General features: G+C 38.2%; 2 protein-coding genes across 3 annotated transcripts in view; one reads left to right on the top strand and one right to left on the bottom strand.

Moving 5' to 3' along the window:
- LOC139944180 (uncharacterized) overlaps positions 1–9760 on the top strand; it is a 42171-nt gene extending 32411 nt beyond the window's left edge. For both annotated transcript variants that reach the window (XM_071941146.1, XM_071941145.1), the window contains 4 exons: positions 955–1028; positions 1284–1335; positions 2079–2257; positions 3210–9760. In XM_071941146.1, coding sequence (XP_071797247.1) covers positions 955–1028; positions 1284–1335; positions 2079–2257; positions 3210–3312 — 408 coding nt within the window. In that variant the 3' untranslated portion in view covers positions 3313–9760. The remainder of the gene's footprint in view (positions 1–954; positions 1029–1283; positions 1336–2078; positions 2258–3209) is intronic.
- Positions 9761–9890: 130 nt separating this feature from the next.
- LOC139944348 (uncharacterized) lies at positions 9891–20681 on the bottom strand. The gene is made up of 5 exons (XM_071941349.1): positions 20459–20681; positions 19057–19100; positions 18397–18471; positions 14677–14767; positions 9891–10868 (listed from the first exon to the last, which is right to left on the bottom strand). The coding sequence occupies exons 1-5, from the start codon at positions 20591–20593 to the stop codon at positions 9951–9953; spliced, it is 1263 nt and encodes a 420-aa protein (XP_071797450.1). The 5' UTR covers positions 20594–20681; the 3' UTR covers positions 9891–9950.
- Between the last annotated feature and the right edge of the window lie 2736 nt (positions 20682–23417).

Below are 23417 nucleotides of genomic sequence, written 5' to 3'. Positions count from 1 at the left end.
AGCCTACGGTACTGACGATTTTAAAATGTTAGGTTGGGAAGTCAGGTTGTTGCAGTGGTGTCTTGCCTCGCCTTCCACCTCTTGGGACCCCAGTTTGAATCCTACCGGGGCACTATGTGGATTGGGTTTTTCAGTCCCTACTTGACTTTGGTGGTTTTCCCTGGAACAATTCTCCGGGGTTTTCCTCCCGCTTCTAAAAATGAAATTTCTTCATTGTCTTCTCACCTTGTCTAGATGCTGGAAAGGCTTTGACAATTATTATCATAGATTAAGATGTTAGAGTCAAATTTGTATGTGTGTATTGGTTAGTCTGAATCGTGCCGTTTTAACAGTTACTGGCTTTCTGTTAATTCTAGTTAGTAATCTTAGCTTATCTATATTTTCTCTCCCTATTTGTTTACTTAACTATTTATGGATTTTCTTTTTTCTTTTAAACTATTTTCTTGGCATGGATTCTCAACACTCTTAATATTTCCAGATCTCTGTTTTTAACTTTGTAATCGTATACCATACCCTGTGTAGTTATTATTTCTTGTCTTTAACAATTTGTTCATACTTTGTACAACCTTTTACCTAGGCCTACGGTACTGGTTATTTTAAAATCTTAGAGTCCAAATTTAATGTGTGTATTGGTTAGCCTGAATTTTGTCATTTTGGAGGTTACTGGCTTATGTTTATTCTATCTTTTCTAAAGTTATCTTAGCTCTTATATATTTGTCTCTCGGTTAGTTTACTAAACTATTCATGAATTTTCTTATTGATCTGTGTTTTCTTTTGTTACTATTTTAATAGTTACTCTTTGTACACAGGGCTCTTAGAGATAGCAGTTGTAAAACTGATATGGCTACCCTTTCTAAATAAATCAATAAATAAATATAAAAATAAATAAATAAATGCTTTACTCTGTTGATGTTATTGATGCTAACAGTTTTTATGCTGCTGCTGTTTCCACAGGAAGTACGCAGTGAGATAGCTTCAACATTAACCGCTCTGGAATTGAGGGACTTGGCCACTAATCTGGTAGAGAAGTAAGTCAAAGTCAAGCTGCAGATTCCTCAGGATTTCTTTCTGATTCAAACCTACATGAACCTTTAGATTTTGTATCGACTTCATGATAGCAAAGAGCTTTATTGGTGAAACGAGATTAAATGGAATAATGTTTCATGAGCTAACTTAAGTTTACTTTGAATGTTTAAATCACTGATGTTCATTATTAATAACTAGTTCCCTTTGTATTTTCTTGCATTGTTTGTTTTTAAGTTTCATTTTTGTTTGTTTTCTAGGAGATTGGAGGATGATGACGATGATAACAGGGCGCATGCTGTCATAGCTGTGGTAAATACTGAAAAATTTGTAATAAAACAGAGAGGCTTTTTCCTTTGAAGAGTTTAGCCTGGTTCATACTTCCTGTGGATGCGATGGTGAAGCGAATTTTGACGTCATAAACTCACAACATTTAGTCGGACTTCACTATTGTTTAACTAAGGGAATAAAAGGGTAGCGACGAGTTCTTAAACGGCCGTTTGAAACCGGCACAGTCCTTGCCGTGTGATAAAGGCAACAACCCTGCAAGGTTTTAAACGGCCGTTTAAGAACGAGTTACTACTCTTTTATTCCCACTCATAAATGCCTTTTTGGTTAAAAGGCGTAATAAAGGCGTAATAAAGTAAAACTTATCCATTTCCGACGTGCTTGAGCTCTGTACGTTCGTGTGTTGCATTGTTATGACTGAGACAACAGTTTCCGGATCTGTGCAAGCAGTCTCGCTTTCCTTTCACAAACAGCGCGGCCAACTCAACGACAGCGCTCGCATTACCCGTAACAAGAAACGTCTTGCACCAAGACTAACTGGTTATAAACAGAGTCCAGTTGGTAAGACACAGCTCTAGAATTGCAAGGGCGTGGGTTCGAATCCCACCCGAGTAACATGCCTGTGATATTTATTCACAGGACTCGGGAAAGTACTGAGTATACAGTGCTAACACACACTGGTGTAGTATGGGTAAAAACCAAAAATTTAAAAAACTTTTTTTTTATTGAGCATCTTGTCTTCTCTCTCCCCTCATACCTAATAACAGGGCGTCCTCGGCATGAAGTCAGACAAGATAATCAGAGAGCTGTTGGAGATGTTGGATCTTGATCCGTGCGACTACGTCCGCCTGCAGGTCATTAGGACCTTCGCTGGACTCGGCCTGACTAACATCAAGATCATGAGGGCACTCAAGGAGAGGGAGAGATCAGAGGGACCACTGGCAAAGTAAGAACAACGCTAGAATTTTTAAAAATAATTATTGAGTTGAAACCAACGGTTCTTTTCAGAACCACCCCAACTCATTAGAGATAGTCATTACATGGTGTTACCGCAAACCTTTCTATATAGAATGTTCATGTTATGTTTTGTGCTTTTTTTTCACAAATTTATTGTTTGTTTATATGTTTTTAATTAACAACTATTTGATAGTTCATTCTTGTTATGTAATAAATGTAATATTTTTTACTTACTTTTTTTGTGTACTTTACATTTCAGCTTTTAGCCGCTGTATTTTAATAAACCATGAATAATAATAATGATATGAGAGTAAAATAATGTGAAGCGCTTTGGGACGCCCTCCGGGTGTGAAAAGCGCTATATAAAAACGGGTTATTATTATTATTATTATTAAAAAGCCAGGATTTGAAACTTTTTATGGTGGGAGTATAATTAGGTAAGGTTTGGGTAGCACTGCGTGAAAGTCTTTTTTGATCTCTGTCTGTGCTCTGTGGTCATATGGGGTGACGTTGAAAAAGTTGAAGGTCGCCAAAGGGGGCCCTAAATGCCTACAGCCCAAACACAAAGTAGCTACATCCTTCAAATTTCAGTTTCCCAGCTGCAAGTAATAATAAAAATAATAATAAAAGCCCGTTTTTATAAAGCGCTTTTCACACCTGGAGGGCGTCCCAGAGCGCTTCACATTATTACCCCTGGTCACTGGGCCTTAAATCATTCCTTAAACCATCTCAGCTCCCTGGGGAGTATACAGCCTTGTGCAACAAATGTGCTACTAAGCTAAATCAATCACAAGAACCATCTCTGCCCTCACAGGTACCCATTTACCCCTGGGTGGAGAGAAGCAAATATAGTTAAGTGTCTTGCTCAGGGACACAAATGTCACGAAGATGATGATTAGCCTCACAAATTATCATTTATTTTATTTTATTTTTTATTACAGAGAAGCTTCCAAGTCCTTGAAGATTTTGAACGATTTAAGATCCTCTCAAGGCTCAAGAAGCATAACACGCAGCCCAGATAGGCTGAGAGTCACCTCCAAGTGAAACCATTCACAGAAAGAAAACAAGAAAAGAAAAAGCAGCAAAGAACTTCAGCACTGTTGGTTGAATATGGAGAGAGTATGTTCTGCATGCAGCGGTAAGCAAGGGCCGTGAACTTGAATCTATTTGAAGATCGTTTGACTGTATGGGTACACAATAATAAGACTTGTAATGTGCATGCATCCACCCTGCTGGGTGTTCAAGGCGCAGCAAAACCAAAAAACCAAAAACCAAAAACAAGCAAAACAAACAAAACAGAGAAAAACAGACACAACAAAATTAGTCCTTGAAAACCTGTGACATAAGATAAATTTTGAGAAGAAACTTGAATGCTGTGTTACAAAAACAAGATCTAAGATTAAGTGGCAAAAAGTTCCAGGTGCGTGGTGCAGCTGAAGAAAAAAAAAGAGGGGGGGGGGAAAGTAGTCTAAAGAATTATTCTACAGGATTGGGTTTTTGATGCACTTAGTGATGATGTTACTATCAACTTTCTTAAAATGATCAATACATTTCTTCTTGAATTGTCAATTCAATTCAAGACAGTCACACATTTACTGTTGACTTGTGATTAAACAGGCCTCAAATGTGGCAGCACACAATTAGAGGCAATTTTAAGCAATTTTTATTGGGGACTAAGGCAGCCAAACTGCGCTGTGTGCTAAAGGACCACTCTGCAAGTATGAGAGACAGTTTTTTCGCAGTGTAACATAAAAGCCTTGTCTTACGAGGCAACTTTTGCAGGCAACTTGGAGGCAACTAACTGCAGTGCATGCTACTGGACCACTTCGGTAGCACACGGGTAATCTTTTTAAACGATGTCTTACGATCCACAAGAGGAATAGGTGAACATTCAGATGTGACTGCCCTTTCTTCTTGGAGATTGCCGGGAACTGTTTGCCAGTAAATCGCCTGGTGTGACATGATGCTAAGTGTGAAAAGTTGAAATTGGAAGTTTTTTTTGTGTGTAATAGTAATAGTAATAAATAATGCTCGTAAAGCGCCTTGCATCCATGACTGGACCCAAGGCGCTGTACAAATTAAAATAGCCGCAAACCAATTAAAATAGCCGCAAACAAGAGGCAGAAATAACCAAAGAGCATAAAATATAAACCACAAAAATGGACCAGCCAATAATGGAGATTGCCTACATGGACCTAGTTGCATACGAATTTGAAGACTTAATTATATGGATGTTGGCTTTGGTTACACAATGCAGGTTGTATTGTATAAAATCAACTTCTACCCTCGCAGGTACCCATTTACACCCCTGGGTGAAGAGAAGCAATTATAGTAAAGTATCTTGCTCAAGGACACAAGTGTCATGACTGGGATTTAAACCCACACTCTGATGACTTAACCACCAGAATTTGAAGTCATTGCTCTAAACCACTCGGCCATGGCATTCTATTTTACTCATTGTCAGGAAATATTTCTAGCGCAAAAAAATAATAAAAGAACACAAGTTTGGTTTTGTTTCAGTAATATAGACACCGTGGTATCATTGGAAACATTAGAACGTGTCAATTTCAGGCATCAGATGTACTTTAACCTTTAGGGTTGAATGGAAGTAGGTCAATTTGTGCAGCTGCGAGATCCCCAAGTGAAAACACACACACTTTGGGAGTCTCATGTGGAATAAATTGTCTAATGTCTTATGCAGAGCTCAGTCCATGAAGATGTCGCTGAGTAGAGTGCCCTTGTTGATACAGACAGTATTACGTGCATGACGAGTCCGGCGTGGGCAGTATTGCTGTGACATATGGCCTAGTTAAAGGAATAATACAGAGTTGGTTTTTGCTAACAGAACAGTTGCTGGCAGTGTTAGCACTTTATGTAATCCACCAATATAGATAAACTGACAAACCTGTAGAAATTTGAGATCCATCGGCCATCTGGGTCACGAGCGAGAAAATAGGGAAAAAATTATTATTCATTTTGTATGACATCGATTAATAATAAATAATTAATAACAACACTGAGCGATAAACTCCAAACGGGAAATTAGTTTTATTTATTTCTCATCACATTTCAGCCAGAAATATTTCAAATGATGTTTTCTACTATCATCATCATTAGACCATGTAAGTTTGTATGTAAATCTGTGATCTTAGACAAGTCTTTTTTCCTACCAATTCTTGGAATGATCCTTTAAATGCTCCACTCGAGGCCTAACTATTGTAAGATTATGCCAGGCATACCATAAACCACTTAAGGACAGTGCGGTAACTCTACTCCGATACGCAAGGCTTGTTTCCTAGAGAGAGGAATATTGGATGTAGTGATAGGAGAAGGTTCATCCTAGAACCAGTTGAATAATGTAACGTTGTTATTATTCAGACACAGATGGCAAAGGATACCATTTTATGGTATTTTATTTGTTTATTTTTTATTATTATTTATTTATTTTTCCACGGAGGAAATTATTTATTCACACTTTTAAGTGTGAATTAAATGAAGACAACTCCTCATTTTACAAACACGCTGACAATCCAAAACAGCAAAATAAAATACAAAATACAAAGTTAACCTGTAACCAATAGTTTAAAAGAGTCCCATTTGTTGTGGAAATTAACCGTGGAATCATGGAGATGTATTTATCCAAAGTATAATACAGTTTGAAATCCAGTTTCAATAACGGGAGGGAAGGTCTACTCCCACTCATCTTCATTTGTTTATTATTTTTGTTTGTGAAAAATAAACTCATCTAAATCCTGTTGTTTTTTTCACACCATTCGGGAAACCTAAATATTCCATTCGACCACATTATTGGTCACAATTTTGTATTATTCATGATACATAAAAGGAACCAGACTATTTCTCCTTACAGCCTCGGTTTGGTTACATTGATTTGAATATGAGGAAATCAAGATGGTCGCATTTTATATAACCACCAAGGGCAACTCTATAAGCAGGAAACGTCTTACATGCTTTGATCTTAAAAATGGACATTTGATCTTTAATCATTTTCCTCTTACAGTTTCTGCGAAGCCCATCAACACTTTGCAAGATGATTTTTGTTTCTTAAATTTTAGTTAAAAAAAAAAATAAAACAGACAGACATATAAATGAACCAAGACACTGCTCTAGAATTGCAAGGGTCGTGGGTTCAAATCCCACCCGAGTGGTATGCCTGTGATATTTGTTTCACAGGACTCGAGAAAGTACTGAGTATACAGTGCTGACACACATCGGTGTATGGGTAACAACCAACATTAGCATTCTTTATCCCCGATGCAAACTTGACATCTATTACAAAACCACGTCTTGAACGCGGTACAACAGAGTTTTGAATCAGATTGATATTGTAGATTTTGAGAAAGAGGTAATTTCTCGCTAAAATGTTACAAGACTTCTAGCCAGAAGTCTTTTATTCCTATCTTAAAGCACATAAGTTCGTCCAACAAGGGTGTTTTTCTTTCATCATTTTCTCGCATATTCGTTGACCAAAGTTTCTCAGGCTTGTTATTTAATGCTTATGTTGGGATACACCAAGTGAGAACACTGGTCTTTGACAATTACAATAGTGTCCACTGCCTTTAATATAAAGAAAGTTCCTTTCTTACCAGGAATGAATATATCCATTCAAAAATGAACCTGAACGCTGTTAGGAATTCAGAATAATAAGTAACTCATAGTGTCGTGAAGACAAGTAACATTTGTAAAGGTTGATTATTCTGAATGGCTACACACTGCAAACCTTTCTTGATTGTATCTCCACCATCAGGGATGAGATTGTTCAGCCTTTTGGCTGAATTCTGACTTTTTATGTCGGCCTGGTGAAGAAAATCAGACAATATTTTTTCAACAAATAAAGAAATCCTGCTCATTGGTCTACTTCTCTAGTGCTTTGGATACTGTTTCCAAAAGCTCCTGGAATCTATAACCCCAGGGGTTACCAAACAGTAGAAATGGCTTCATTTCAACATACCTTTGAATTTGTAGCCAAGTTTCGGACGTTTTCGTTAGTAATGACTCTCACCCCTGCACCATGCAAACTGTCAATTCTCCGAACGCAAAAAGTCAAAATTTTCCTTGTTTTCAGCCATCACCCCCCACCCTCACCCAACAAAAAAAACACCAATAATAATATTGAAAAGAGTTTGGTATGAAATGACATTGTTACAACAGTGCTGTATTATCTCCATGTATACATTTTATTGAACCCATTAAAAATAAATGATTCTCTGACAAAAAATAGCAATTTTACATTATAAGTTTGCACAAATAATATTTACTACTCAGTTAGGCAAAATAAATTGTAAATATATATATGTATCTATTTTGCAATGTGTATATTTTTGCTACTTAAATATACTTCAACTTGTAAAAAAAATAATTTGACATGTGCAGAGTTTTTGAGCATAAATAAATAAACAAACTAGATCTTGCATTAACAAGAGATGATTACATTAAGATATTAAATAATGGGATTTTTTGTTCCTCAAACTTGTATTTTTTGTGTTTCAAATAAAGGACCATGTACATTTAACAGCAAGAGATTGTCAAGCAACATGTCCAATAATTATTGTAAAATATTGTATTATTTTCCTCCATAAACTAATAACAGATTTTTTTTCAGCCTGCAGCCATATGTTGGATTTATTTTTATGGACAATTTATTTTGAGTTGTCTGCACGGTCCATTACGTGAATTCCGTAAAGCCTGCAATTTGTTAGTCTTGAAATCAAGTCGGTAATTGTTGCGAGCGGTGTAGCTACGGGGACGCTACACACATCCTCGATCCCAGGATGTGTGCGAGTCAAAAATTTGACTTCCGTAAATTGCCGACCATGTTAGTCGACGAGGTAAAAGGAAAACCGTGCAATTTCAAGGCATGTTTGTGTGGATCATAGTATTCTACTTTTACAACATCTTTCTACCCATATGCATTTTTATAACAAATGGTTACAAACGCTTTTCAAAGACCAACTCGACCGATCCAAGGCAACGTGTTCCTTTAAAATTAAACACCAAAATAATTGTTATTTTTGTACCATATGGTGTAAATTTTGATTGTTTTCCGGTATATAAAATGTGACAACACCCAAGATTGACACTTTAACTCTCCCAGTTTTGTCAGTGTTGTTATTGCCGCTTGATGGGTAATGCTGGATGATGGGGGCGTTTTCCATTGGGTGCCTTTACTCAGTTATTAAAAGTATGTATTGAAAATCTGTGTGGGCGTTACCCTTTACAAAAAATAGTGGGTGGATCGTTCATGCGTTTGAGTGTGTGATTGTTTTTTTCCCTCGCACGATGTTAAAGCAATGTAAAATGAGGAAATTATGTTCGATTAATCATTATGCGAATAACCTTCCAATTCTATGCAGATGTTTATGCTGGAAAACTTGCACCGTCTTTTCAGTCGCTCTAATGCTATGAACTCATTTCTGTAAAAAGGTTATGTGAACTCGGAGCATAGCCGATGGTAGGCTTGATAGACCTTATGCATATGACGTCATTTCAGTAGGGCGCCCTCACCTAGAGGTCAAAAGGAGGTTGTTCATTGGCCAATACTGTGCGCCGCGCGTACAAATCTGTGCGTCTCGATTGTTTCGTCACCGTTTTTCCTCTAAGATGGCGGCTGGATGACGTCAATGCACAAGGTCTATAGGATTGTTGCATCTGAGTTGCAAATCCCTACTCGTGGGGGGGGGGATCCTTGAAATTATTGCCCTATTTCGGCACCACGAGACCTTTAGTCCGTGAATAATTGCCACTGCATTTTAAAGGGAAGGTACACGTTTGGTGTTTGTCAAAGACCAGTCTTCTCACTTGGTGTATCGCTAAATTGGTCATCGAAGTTGCGAGAAAATGATGAGAGAAAGAACACCCTTGTCGGACGAATTTGTGTGCTTTCAGATATAGGAATAAAAGACTTTTATCATTTTAGTGAGAAATTACCTCTTTATCAAAGTCTATGCTATTCAGAGGGAGCCGTTTCTCACAACGTTTTATACTATCAACAGCTCTCCAATGCTCGTTACCAATTCAGTTTTTAAGTTAATATTTGTTTGGAGTAATTACCAAACGTGTACCTTCCCTTTAACAACTTGTTGTAAATTCCAAATTAAGTTTCAACGATTTTTTTTACTCGCATGTTTTACAACACCTCAAACCGAAAAAATAAATCCATCGGAAGTCATTGATCGTTGTCAGATCTGTGTAAACCTGGTGGGCGGGAGATATTTGACAGCAAACATTTTTTACAGGAATTGTTTTAAAGGAACTGCAGCCGATTTCACGAAATGCGAGGATTAATCCCATCTCGAGTTAAGACGAGTAACCCGACCTAACTTAGGATTGGCTCAATGCGTCTTATGTCTTCGGATACACGAAACTGAACTCGTTCTAAGTCCTAAGATTAGTCCTAAAATAGGAAGAGATTGGTGAAATCGACGGCTAGACACCTCTGGTAGTTGTCAAAGACCAGTATTCTCACTTGGTGTATCTCAATTTTGGGCTCAATTTTTCATCGAATTTGCAAGAGAATAATTGATAGAAAAAAACACCCTTGTTGCATTAAGTTGTGTGCTTTCAGGTGCACAGTGAAAGGCTTCAGTTTTTTTTAGTGTGTTTTTATGCTAAAAATTATTTTGAGGAATGACTAATAGTGTCCAGTGCCTTTAAATTGGAATAGTTCACGTGGTTGTATATTTCACATTCCACACATTGCAATGTCGAAGGAGTGTCAATCCAATCCCTCTCTCTGACGGAGAGGTGACTTGGAAACTACAAGTCTCTCTCATCAAACCACTCGAATGGCTCGTCGTGGCTGATGCGTTCTCAACGCCTAAGTTGTCTTCACCGCCACATCTCTCTTTTCCCCTGACGTCATTGCTAGAAAGTCCCATGGGTTCAACAGCTGCTTCGTCTTCTTTGGCGCCCAAATCCATAATGGTGATTCCTTTTCCCTCCTGACGACTGAGATTGTCTGATTCCATTATCGACGTTCCGCCACGCGCGGTAATTCGGCTAAATTGTCCGGAACGGTTATATGTAACGTCTAATGATGGTGGTGAATCAGGCGAGGTGAGGTTGGGAAGCCCACAGCTAGCCGGCTGATTACGAGCGGATTCCGGCAGCCGATCATCCGCCATATTGGATTTCTCCTCCTCGCACAGCGTATCCCCAACGGCAGGACTCGCGGCTTTGAATAACCCGGTCTGAATTGATGTCGTCAGAGACATGGCATTGACGTCACGCGTGGTGAAAGGCAGACTACTATTGCCTTTGAAATCTCCACCACCACAGATGACATTTTGTTGTCTCTTCATTAATGGGGGAGAAGATCTGTTGTAACGCCATCCAAGCTTGAACTTGATTCCCCTTAGGCAGTCGAGCTGCTGATGCTGGCCGGGGGCGGGCTCCGCGCTCGCATTTTCCCGGTCGATGTCGGTTGTTTTGCGCTCACTCACGATGGAAACCCCATCGCCAGAAGCTTGATATGGCTTAGTTGTAAAAGGCTTTTGATATTCCAATTGTGGAGGCATTTGTCCCGAGGGCCGTGAGGCAGTCTTTCCCTGGCTCTTCTTTGTAGCAAAACATTTCTTGCCATGCTATAAGGAGAAAGGACAAGATACACAAAAGCTTATGAAAATTCCACCACTAAGTGCTTTGTACATTATCTGTTACAACATTTCAGAGTCGTGAGAGATCCACTGCCGAAGGGCAAATGTTCCTCTCTCTCTCTCTCTGATAAAGACGTCATTGTACGTCATCAAACCGGCCTAGTGCCGGACCGTAGCCTTGTGGTTCAGCCGTTTTACGGTGATAATCATCAGTAGGTTCACGGTGTTGTAGTGCATGCCAATGCTTGGGCCCGTGGGCTTATAGTCTACACGTCGATGATATATTACGCCAACGCCAAATTGACTTCTTAAGTAGCTACTCAAACACTAGCTTAGCCTAAATGTATTTAACAAAATAGGTCTGTTCTTTGGAGGAGGCTTTGCTCCTAGAAGCGCGGAGGAAGTAATCGATCAGCCTTATTTGATTTATCGATTTGCAACAGGGATAAAGGATATTCATTTTGGTTTGACCCATATACACCGATGTGTGTGCTAGCACTGTATACTCCCCAGTACTTGCCCGAGTTCTAGTTAATAGGACACATGATATGGAATTGCAGAGGTCGTGGGTTCAAGTCTCACCCGAGTAATATGCCAAAGATTGTAGTGTTTGTAAATATTTCTTAGGATATTTAGTTGGAACTATATAATAAATTGTTGGTTTAATATTATGTCGTTTTTTAAAGAATATCATTGAGTACCTCTGAGGACTCCCAGAGGGTGGTATACAGAAGGGGAATTCGACTCGGATCATGCGTTAGTTTGACCCATTTCTGGGTTACTTTAAAAACATATTCCGAGTCATACTGACCCAGATTGGATCAAGCCCCACGGGACCTGGATCCGGATCTGATCTGAAGTGTTAAGAGTGCATTACGGGATATTCCTGGGTATTCTCCGTGAAAGCCCTGGGATAATGGATAACCATGCCATGGCAGGGTATTTATCTGAGTCGAGATAAGTACTATTCACACGACAGCAATTTAACTGGGGTCCCTTGCTTAATTTTAGCATGGTTGTAAAATCGAGCAATGTTTGACAAGATTTTGCAAGAGAACTTGAACAGTATACACAAACTGTCGCCTTTCTCAAGAGGTGCATTTTGTAAAATTTTATAACCAAGCTAAGGCTTAGCTAAATGCCTCTCGTGTGAAAGGGACTATAGAACCCCATGGTATCTAATGCCTGTGTGTGTAATACTTTTTTATATGGAAAGGTTTGCAGTCACCATGTGATGACTATCCCTAAATGAGTTGGTGTGGTTGTGAATAGTACCGTTGGTTTCAACTCGACGTTTCGATCAGTATGCTCTGATCGTCTTCTGGAGAAAGCTGATACTTATGGTATATATATCGTGATACCATTAAAGATGAACGTAACAGAATTCCCATAAAATAAAACAAACACATTACACCTTGCGGCTGTGGTAATGTTTGTTTGGTTTATGAAGAAATCCGGACATTAGCCTAATTGCTCATCGTTGTTTACAAACGCTTCACAATAATAATAAATAGAGCGCAGATGTCACATCACAATGAGCAGTTAGATACAATCCTGAAATTTAAAGGCACTGGTCACTATTGGTAATTACTCAAAACAATTGTTAGCGTATATACTTACTTAGTAACGAGCAATGGAGAGCTTTTGTTAGTAGGCCTATAAAACATTGTGAGAAACTGCTCCCTCTGAAGTGACGTAGTTTTTGAGAAAGGGGTAATTTCCCACCAAAATATAAAAGACTTCAGCTGAGGTATTTTATTATGCTTCTGAAAGCACACAAATTTGTGCAACAATGGTGTTTTTTCTTTCATTATTCTCTTGCAACTTTGACGACCAATCGAGTTCAAATTTTCACAGGTTTGTTATTTTATGCATATGTTTGGATACACCGAGTGAGAATACTGGTCTTTGACAATTACCAATAGTGTCCAGTGCCTTCAGAACAAAAACAGTAACACATATATCGGATGTACAAAGCAATAATACTTTACGTACTAGGGGCGGGGGTGTGGGGGGGGGGGGGCTGTTATCATTGCCATGTACAGATGCAGTTACGCAATGTTATTGCTTAATGGACGTTTCTGAATTATGATATTATTGGTGTGATGTTAATATGCCGACCGAATCGTGTGTGGGTCTGTGACGTGCGTCCACCTCCTCCCGCGGTTTTATCGCGTGGAAACAACCGTCATTTTAAAATTAAATTATGGACGCCTACAGTGCGGAAAATAGTCTGTGTAGACAGAAGAGAGGTTCCATATGTTTGACACCATAGCTTGCCGTTTTGTTGTCATTGGGCCTCCGTATGGTGTGAAATATTAACGACAGTCTACATTATTACACACGTTGTGGGCACACGTTGTGAACAAAATAATGATCTATTTCACAATGACTGGGCATATTTGAATTGGTTGTCAGTTCCGATTATCTTAAAGATAAAGTAATATACCTTTGGTTTTTGGAACTGCTCATTTGTTTTAATACTATTATATCATAAATGTGTATGTATACGATAAAACTACAGCTCCAAATTTCATTTCAAAAGATGGTCCGGTTTTTAAATAACGCCAAAAATCGGGAGCGAATATATATATCCATACGCAGTAATCCCCAATAAACAACCTGAGATGCGTTACGCGGTTATAACGTTATTGCATAAAAACTGTTATCTTAAAGGCAGTGGACACTATTGGTAATTACTCAAAATAGTTATTAGTATAAAACCTTACTTGGTATAACGAGTAATGGGGAGAGGTTGATAGTATAAAACATTGTGAGAAACGACTCCCTCTGAAGTGGAGTAGTTTTCGAGAAAGAAGTAATTTTCCACGAATTTGATTTCGAGATCTCAGGTTTAGAATTTGAGGTCTCGAAATCAAGCATCTGAAAGCACACAACCTTGTGTGATATAGGGTGTTTTTTTCTTTCATTATTATCCCGCAATTTCGATGACCGTTTGGGCTCAAATTTTCACAGGTTTGTTATTTTATGCATATGTTGAGATACACCAAGTGAGAGCACTGGTCTTTGACAATTACCAATAGTATACCTTCCCTTTAAAGGCTTGAGGTTCCACTTGTTTGGGCGAGGACAAACAAAGGTCATCGTTGAATCAGCTACAAAAACAAAGCACTTAAAAACAATCGGCTGATGACTTCGTTGAAGTCAACAAGGAAATGATCGGCATGATTAAACGAACTTAAAAATGACTTTGTGTTTTTTATGTTTTGTTTGTTTATTCCATCAGACAATAAACAATATGGTGTTATTCGTGGAACGGGGAAAATGATGATAAATGAACTGGTCACCTTTGGTAAATGTCAAAGAACAGCATTCCTCATTTGGTGTGTACCAATGTTTGCATAAATTAACAAATCTGTTATTATTTTAACCCAATTGGTCATCGAAGTTGCAAATTTGTATAATTAGTAAAACGTTTTCAAGACTGTACCTAACCAGTCTTATTTTTTTTAATTATGTTTTAACTTAATGAGAAATCACTTAATTTGTTTAGTTTTTGACAGTAATTGGCAGTATTTTGAAATCCATGTAAGTACATACTAGTCCCGGACTCCTTAATATCCTTAAATATGGCTATAAAAGTTTAATGCTACAGGCCCAAGTAAAAGCGTTTTGCTTCGTCTAAAGTCATATCACTTAGGGCCTACAGTTGAGTCCAATCCGTCAAATTACCTTCTCTCTGGGAAAATTAATGGCATCTGATAAACTGTGGACAGGTAGGTCGTTACAATTAAGGGGGATTTATCATCATTCCCTTCCCAGCAGCGGAAATTACCTTGAGTATGACGGCGTGTGGTGGGCGTTCGCTCGCCTGTCTGCCCCCGACTACGGTCCCCTTGCGCACGGCGAGTTTTCGCTGTCTTGCCCTGTGGGTACGAGTCAATAAGAAGATTATAAGGGTTAGATCTATATACATGTACGTGCTTGTGATAAAAGTGTTATTGCTCAAGTAGAATTAGAAACAAACCACTGCTTTAGAGTGTTTACTAATGGGGCGTATACGGGGCTTCATGAAGAGCATCCATGATCGAGACAAAGAGATCATTTATCTCGCAATGACAGCTACCGGTGTACGGAGAACTGTCGACTTGCCGCCGTGATACTTTATCTCGCCTGGACAAGTCAGTGAAACTAAGAAGTGATTTAACCATCTTTGTCATCTTGTTGTTATTGCTGTCATAAAATTTAAGTCGACATTTTGGTTTCGGGAAGTCAGTGTGTTGATGGTCAAGACATGTAAAGTCGACATCCTGGTTTCGGAAAGTCATTGTGTGATATTTGTCTTGGTACAGGTCGATATCTTAGTTCAGTAGTTATCCTGATACTGTTTACAAGACGACACTTGGTTTCAGTAAGTCATGCTGCGTGATATTGTTGACAAGTCAACATCTCTCGTGAGTCGTTGTTTTGAAATTGTTGTCATGTTATGTCGACACCATGGTTTTAGTTATAGTTATTGTGTTGATAATTATTAGTGTCATGACCAAGTCGACATCTTGATTTCAGTTAGTCATCATGTTGATACTTTGTCATGACCAAGTCGACACTTTGGTTCCAGAGAGTCACACTGCTGATATTGTTTACATATTGATATCTCATTTTCAGCAAGTCATCTTGTATGTTGTTATTGTCGTGACAAGTTGACATCATGCAGCATTTATGCTTACATTTTCAAACTTGCCCCCAAATCTTTGTAGATGCTTATTCCACGACCATATTGTATACAAAATGCAACTGCTCACAATATGACAGCATTTACACATTAGCATATCTTCCTCTTCGTCTCTTCATCGTATCTTCCGGGGGGGGGGGGGGGCAGTCATACTATATGGGTGTGTGTGGGGTGTGGGTCCCCTGGTGTCGTTACCACAAGCAATAATGAATAAAAAAAGAAGTCAAGCCTTTTTAATTGGTCATGTTTCGGCGAAAGCCTTGTATAAACCGTACCGTCTGGTAGATCAACACATATTCACCTTTCATTCAATTATAAAGACCCGAGTTCTATCCCTTCGGTTGTTTGACTTTACAGTGGTATTTATCTATTGAATCAATCGGCGACCGTGTTCTATTTCCCACGAGCTACCATCGCTCAAGACTGAGAATTGTGCTATTATTTAACAATGTCACTGTTGTACGTGTGCAGCACAAGTATAAAAGCTTCCAGACCGCTCTCTCGCTTCGAGATAGGGGAGCTTTTTATAGGTATATAAATTATGCATCGATTGCCATGCACCTCTATAATACCATGGCACTTGAGTAATAATGGCGCCTATACTATGAAATCTCCCTTCTAGGCTGTGTTGTGCTGTCAATAGTGAATAGTCTGTTTTATTGGCACACACATTTAAACATACAGTGAAATTCACTTTGGATTTCGAGTCTTAATACATTAAAATTTGCAAAATACATTACACACGAAAGCCGTAGGTGCACATGGCAAAGAAAACGACAATATATATACAGCAGACCCCAGAAAACACTTTTAAAAAGGTATTAATCGTTCAATATCTAATTTCTCTGGAATATAAACGGTTCCGAATAAGGTTATTAGAGTCAGCTCTGATTGTAGTGACGATTGGCTAGTTCCCCACTCACACAACGTCATAAAACATCCCCCTTTTTATGGAAAGAGCGGTTCTTTTGTTTTTAGAGCCACCTCTGAAAGAGATTCATTAACTTGTGTACTCGTACGATTGAACTAAATGTCACACAATCTAGTTAATATTTAAAGAAGGCTTATCATTACAAGCCTATAGTTAATTTTCCATCCGGTTAAAAGATTCAGATCTTGCATCAATACGATTGAACAAAACTTATCAAAATTGCATCTGTTTAGGGCCATCATAATGTCAGAACATTTAAAGGTTCTGTTTAAAGTAACTGCTATTATGCAGTGGTCTAGGGTGTGAATCCACACTGAGTCTTTTGCCTTATGGTTTTTTTTCTGAAGAACTCGAGAAAGCACTGAGTAAAGGGCATGTGTTAAAGCTATTGGACACTTTCGATAAACAGTATTGTCCGAAGGCCCACACTTCGTGTATCACAGCTTCTATATAAAATAACAAACCTGTGACAATTTAGGCTCAATCGGTCATCGGAGTCGGGAGAAAATAATGGGAAAACCCACCCTTGTATCCGCACGTTTTGCCGTGTCATGACATGTGTTTAAAATAAATATGTAATTATCGATATCGAGAATTGAGATATTGTTTTAATGTTTTCTCAAAAAGTAAAGCATTGCATGGAATAATAATATTTCAAGAGAAGTATTTCACCATTACCTTCTGTAAACCCTGTAAGTTATTTTTTTAAATCTGTGAACTTTTAAATTTGTTTATGTACCGAAAGTGTCCATTGGCTTTAAACAAAAAAAACAAACTATAAGGGGTTAGACTGGTATGTGATTTGAGGCGTTGCATCATGGTAAAGAATCAATTATATTTTGTTTGCGGTAACACCATGTGTGTGTCCTTGCCAGGTAGAGTTTGTTCTTTAGAGAACTGTTTTGACTCTTGACGGGTTAGACTTGTTTAGTTTGGATTATTTTTATTTATTGTTAGTGACTATGCAAGTTAATAAAAGACTTTCGCTAACCACTAATCGTTTTTTTCTTCTCTCTAAATAGACACATTTTCAAGTTCAGTTTCAACAATGACTCAGGACCGCAAAGTGGTGGGGAAAAAACCCAAGGCTGTACATCCAAATGTATTGTTCATGCGGCGGAAGTATAAAGACGGTCACTGCAATACTCAACAACAATGAATGATCAAATAAAAAAAATTTAAGAGGAAGAACATACCTAAAAATAGCTTTTCTAAAAACTGGGACACTTAGCGTAGACCGCGTTTCCTTCATTGCAAAGAGTGACCTACTTTCCAAGGTATTTGTTGAAAGCAAACACAAGGGAAAGTTTTGAGAAATTTTACATTTTGCATTATGATGACCGCATACAATCCACATACAGCGGAACAAGTTTTGAAATGATGACGGTAATGTGAATGTTGTCATCTTTGAGTAGTGTTGTTTCTGAAAAGAACAAATGTGCCTATTTTTTTTTTATAGATTTGCCCTTTTTCTTCATATCCAATGGGGATTAGAATCTTTCGTGCATTATTGATGTTATAGTTTTACCATTGAGCCTAAAAAAAGTAATATAAGCATGACAAAATTATGCTTACAAGAATAAGGTTACCAAGCTAAACTACCTTGTTGCATGTACAATTTGTGACTGGTATCCTGCTTATTTCTGCTAAGCAGACCATAGACCTTATGCACATGACGTCATTTCAGTACGGCGCCCTCGTCTTGAGGTCAAAAGGAGGTTGTTCACTGGCCAATCTATGTGTGTTTTCGATTGTTTCGTCACCGTTTGACCTCAAAGATGGCGGCTGGATGACGTCAATGCATAAGGTATATTAGGCCTATAATATAAGGTAAAGTTTGGATATATGTGTTTAGAAATCTCGCAAGGTTTCTTTGGGTTCTTATAACTCACCTTTCTTTCCTTTGCTCGTACAGTTTGATCAGAGTCACATCCAGAATGTTTGTTTCTGGTTCCCATGTGTTGAACCTAAAGACAAAACAAAGAATACACAAACAAAAATTAGTCTGTTTATTTATGTTTATGTAGCCTCCAGAACATCTGTTAGATCTACTCCGCGGTAGTAGAATAAAGTAAGACAATTCTCTATAAAGAACAAACTCTGCCTGGCAAGTAAAAACACACCCCACCGTGCAATACCTCAAATTCTATATATGTTTTTTGTTGCCACGAATTGTTTTTAAAACATATACGGGAATATATTTTTTCTTGACACTTAAGGAAAATCATGTTCTTTAACATACTGTTAAAAACACACTGTGGATACGTGTTAGTCCACAGAGTCTTTGAAGTCTTTTCTTTATACGGACCTCTTTTGTTCTTAGGTCCACGCTTCGTGTAGCTTTATAACCCACATAAAAATAACCGAGGACATTCCATTGTTTTTCCATTGTTTGGACTTGGTCTTTTGTACACAACAGAAAAGCGAGAACCAAGTGGCGAGGACTCACTGTCTCCGGTATGTCATTTTCCCCCGTACCCCCTTTTTGTAAAACTCCTCGGTTTTGAATGCGTAGACATGTTCACATAAACACACAATAAAATGTTACTTACTTGGGTGACCATCCTTTCCACTTTACAAGATATTCTTGTTTCCCCTGAAATTAAGAAGATACAAATGTTCTTTATAAATTGAATGATTGAAATGTAAGTTTTACCAGCGAACATTACTCAATCAAAGAAAACTCATACTATAGGCGCCAAACTCTTATGGATGCCTCGTCCCATCATCACAAGAAAAACTTGTTTGCGAGAAGTATGTTCACTGTACAATATGTGAATTTCAATATGCAATATCGATGTAAAAGGTAGACATTCAATATACAAACCTACGTGAACGTCCATATATCCAATGTACAAGGTTGACATTCAATATACGAATCTTTGAATTTCCAATATCCAATATCGATGTAAAAGGTAGACATTTTATATACAAACCTACGTGAATGTCAAATATCCAACAATGGTATACATTTAACGAGTAGGTTCACCAATCGCTTTCTCCCTTTCGATCGTCTCATGTTTCCCCATCTATTTCTTGTCTGATTTGTGTTAAAGGCAGTGGACACTATTGGTAATTGTCAAAGACTAGCCTTCACAGTTGGTGTATCTCAACATATGCATAAAATAAAAAACCTGTGAAAATTTGAGCTCAATCGGTCATCGAAGTTGCGAGATAATAATGAAAAGAAAAAACACCCTTGTCACACGGAGTTGTGTGCGTTTAGATGGTTGATTTCGAGACCTCAAATTCTAAATCTGAGGTCTCGAAATCAAATTCGTGGAAAATTACTTCTTTCTCGAAAACTATGTCACTTCAGAGGGAGCCGTTTCTCACAATGTTTTATATACCATCAACCTCTCCCCCCCTACTCGTCACCAAGAAAGGTTTTATGCTGATAATTATTTTGAGTAATTACAAATAGTGTCCACTGCCTTTAATGAAGACGATCAGAGCATACTGATCGAAACATTGAGTCGGTTCTTTTCAGAACCAACATCGCAAACATCTGTAAAAGTTATAGGCCTACTTCCACCATTCAAAGTTTCAAATACTACTTAATGTTGGTAATTGTCAAAGACCAGTATTCTCACTTGGTTTATCCCAACATATGCATACAAGAACAAACCTGTGAACATTTTGACTCAATTGGTCATCGAATTTGCAAGAGAATAATGTAAGAAAAAACACCCTTATTGCATTATACTCTGTGTGCTTTCAGATGCATAGAAAAAGGCTTCAGCTGAAATCTTTTCTTTTAATTGAGCTCAGTGAGAAATTACCTCTCTCTCAAAAAAACCCCGTTACTTTTAAGGGAGGTTTTTTACTATCATTACAACAGCTTTCCATTGCTCGTTATAACCAAGGAAGTTTGTATGCTAATAACTGTTTTGAGTAATCACTAATAGTGTCCAGCATGCCTTAATGAAATATTCCTATAGCAATCGGCCATACCTTTCGCCATCGTGTCTTCCTGATGGAGTCCGCAATATAAACGGCAGGCCCCATATGGCGAAGTCCATCCGAGGGTACGACACCGTCTCCCGTCGGCATGGCCCCGTTACCAAGCATTACATCCATCCCCCTCATCTTGAAAAACCACTCCCTCTGCTCCTAGCGTTCAAAACAGCACTAAAATACCTCCTCTTTTATCGACTACAAAAATCACTTTATTCCTACGAAGCCAAGACCCAAGTCGATTAGAGTCATTTATACTGCCATGATGCTGCGAGCATGCGTTTTAATCACCCATATTTTGTTTAGCGTATAGCTCCCTCCTTAAAAAAGTGAGTGGCAAACCAGTATGACGTCATTGCGTTGGTGTGACGTCAAAAGGATCAGCCACCACATATTATGTTGACACTGTTGTGTTTTAAATGCACGGGCGGGGACAGAGGCTCAAGTAGGGGTTGTTGTTTCTCAAGTGGTCATCCAGTGTTGTTGGGCCTTAATTGCTTTCCAGGGAAATCGCCCTGGCGTCCTTCTTTTGATGGGTTCACAACTGGGGGAGATCGCTGCGTTTAACGGGGGTGCCAATGTCATAAGTACGAAAAATACTGTTTATTGTGAAAAATACTGTTTAAAGGGAAACTACAGAAAGGTGATTCACACGTTAGATGGCATGTGGTGTTTTTTAATTCGCTCATTTCTGATAATGAATTTATTTTGAGCTGGTTGTGGCGTTTGTTGTGGCGTTTGTAGTGTTTAATAATTTTGTTTATGGGTTAATATTAACGTACTTCTTGGAATCACTGCGGGATGCGAGGTTCTGGGCCTAACCCAAGGCCCTTGAGGTCACAAAAACAGGGTTTATTATTCTGTGGTTTTCCTGTGTTAGGAATGTCAGTTTCCTTCAAGGAGATAATTTAAAGGCAGTGGACACTATTGGTAATTGTCAAAGACTAGCCCTCACAGTTGGTGTATCTCAACATAATTATGCTTAAAATAACTAACCTGTGAAAATTTGAGCTCAATCGGTCATCAAAGTTGCGAGATAATCATGAAAGAAGAAAACACCCTTGTCATGACGAAGTTGTGTGCATTAAGATGGTTGATTTCGAGACCTCAAGTTCTAAATCTGAGGTCTCGAAATCAAATTCGTGGAAATTACTTCTTTCTCGAAAACTATGGCACTTTAGAGGGAGCCGTTTCTCACAATGTTTTATACCATCAACCTCTCCCCATTACTCGTCACCAAGAAAGGTTTTATGCTAACAATTATTTTGAGTAATTACCAATAGTGTCCACTGCCTTTAAAGTTCACATTGTATACTATTAGATTGTATATGTATACGGTTAGTAATGCATTTTGTTTGATTGCAATATGTACGTGTAATTTAATCCTCCATGGTAATATCAATCAAATCAACCATGTGTATAGTGAACGTAAATAGGTGATAATTTCTTTCCTTACGAAAGGTCTGCAATGACGAAAAGGCTGCATAATATACGTTTGGTTTTTGAAACCTTTCGAACGTTTTAGGCTTGTATAAATGTAGATATACAATAAAACTAACCCCCATGAAAATTTGTATTCATAAGTACATCAGACAGTTTCGCTTTTCCTATTGGTGGAGAGCGCGTCACGTGGGTGTGTATAAACCTTTGTTTATGACCGGTTAGAAGTGTTGAAACATGGGCGTGACACGCGAGCTTGCACCTGTTCTTATAAGACAGTTTCTTCGTTCCTATTGGTCGAGAGCAACGGCTAAAACAGTTGTGCCACATCACGCGATACGCGCGACGCGCACAGCATTCCCTTATAAGGAGTTGTTTAATCAAGGGCGGCGGAGGGCTTTACCATTTCATAGCTGGAGGGGTGTTGTGTTGAAATATATCATTGAACAATTATAATTTTTGCATTTATTTTACTTTTTGACCAAAAAATGTTGATGTTTTTGACCGAAAAGGTATTTATGAATGGGAATCAAAGTGTGTTGAATCGGTTTTCAACTAGTGGTTCAAACTAGTGCTTGATATCGAGACCTCAAAATCTAAATCTTACGTCTCAAAATCAAATTCGTGGAAAGTTACTTTTTTTCTCAAAAACTATACGTTACTTCAAAGGGAGTCGTTTCTCACAGTGTTTTATACCATCAAGAGCTCCCCATTACTCGTTACCAAGTAAGGTTTAAAGCTAACAATTGTTTTGAGTAATTACCAATATAGTGTCCACTGCCTTTAAAGCAATCGTAAACGTTACAATGGAGTCAATGTTTTGGAGGATAATATGAAACAAGTTTTTTTTCCCCCATAACTGTAGCACTTCAAAGCGAAATGTTTCTCAAAATGCATTAAACTATCTATAAATCTGCTGTACTTCTTACACGGTCATTTTATTTGACAGGATTTTCGTAGTAATTACAAAGGATATACAGTCCCTTTAAAGCCATTGGACACTTTCGGTAAACAGTATCGCCAAAGTCCGACACTTCGTGTATCACAACTTATAAAATAACCGTGTCATCACATGTGTTTTAAATAAATCCGTAATTCTCGCTATCGAGAATTGATAATGGTTTTAATGTTTTCTCAAAAAGTAAAGCATTTCATGGAATAATGTTTCAAGAGAAGTCTTTCACCATTACCTTCTGTAAACCCTGTAAGTTATTTGCAAATCTGTGAACTTGTATTTTTTCTTCTGTACCGAAAGTGTCCAATGGCTTTAAAGCAGCTGTAAAAGAGCTGTTAATAAACCGGCCCTGAAAACGCATCTAATCGAATATTAGCCACTTATGTAGCCTACCGAGGGCCAACCGGTGCCGGAAGGGAAGTCAATGTCACGTTTTTGGTCGGTTTTCAATGATTTGGAATTGTTTTTGCTTATACTTTGCATTTAAAGACCACCGAAACGAGTTTGCTTATTTTACGCAATCGATCGCTGTAATTATTGACACTAAACTTAATAATAGAA

The sequence above is a fragment of the Asterias amurensis genome, chromosome 11 (genome assembly GCF_032118995.1).
Source record: "Asterias amurensis chromosome 11, ASM3211899v1".
Lineage (NCBI taxonomy): Eukaryota > Metazoa > Echinodermata > Asteroidea > Forcipulatida > Asteriidae > Asterias > Asterias amurensis.
Note: the sequence above shows the minus strand (reverse complement) of the source record. Positions and strands in the feature narration are given on the sequence as shown.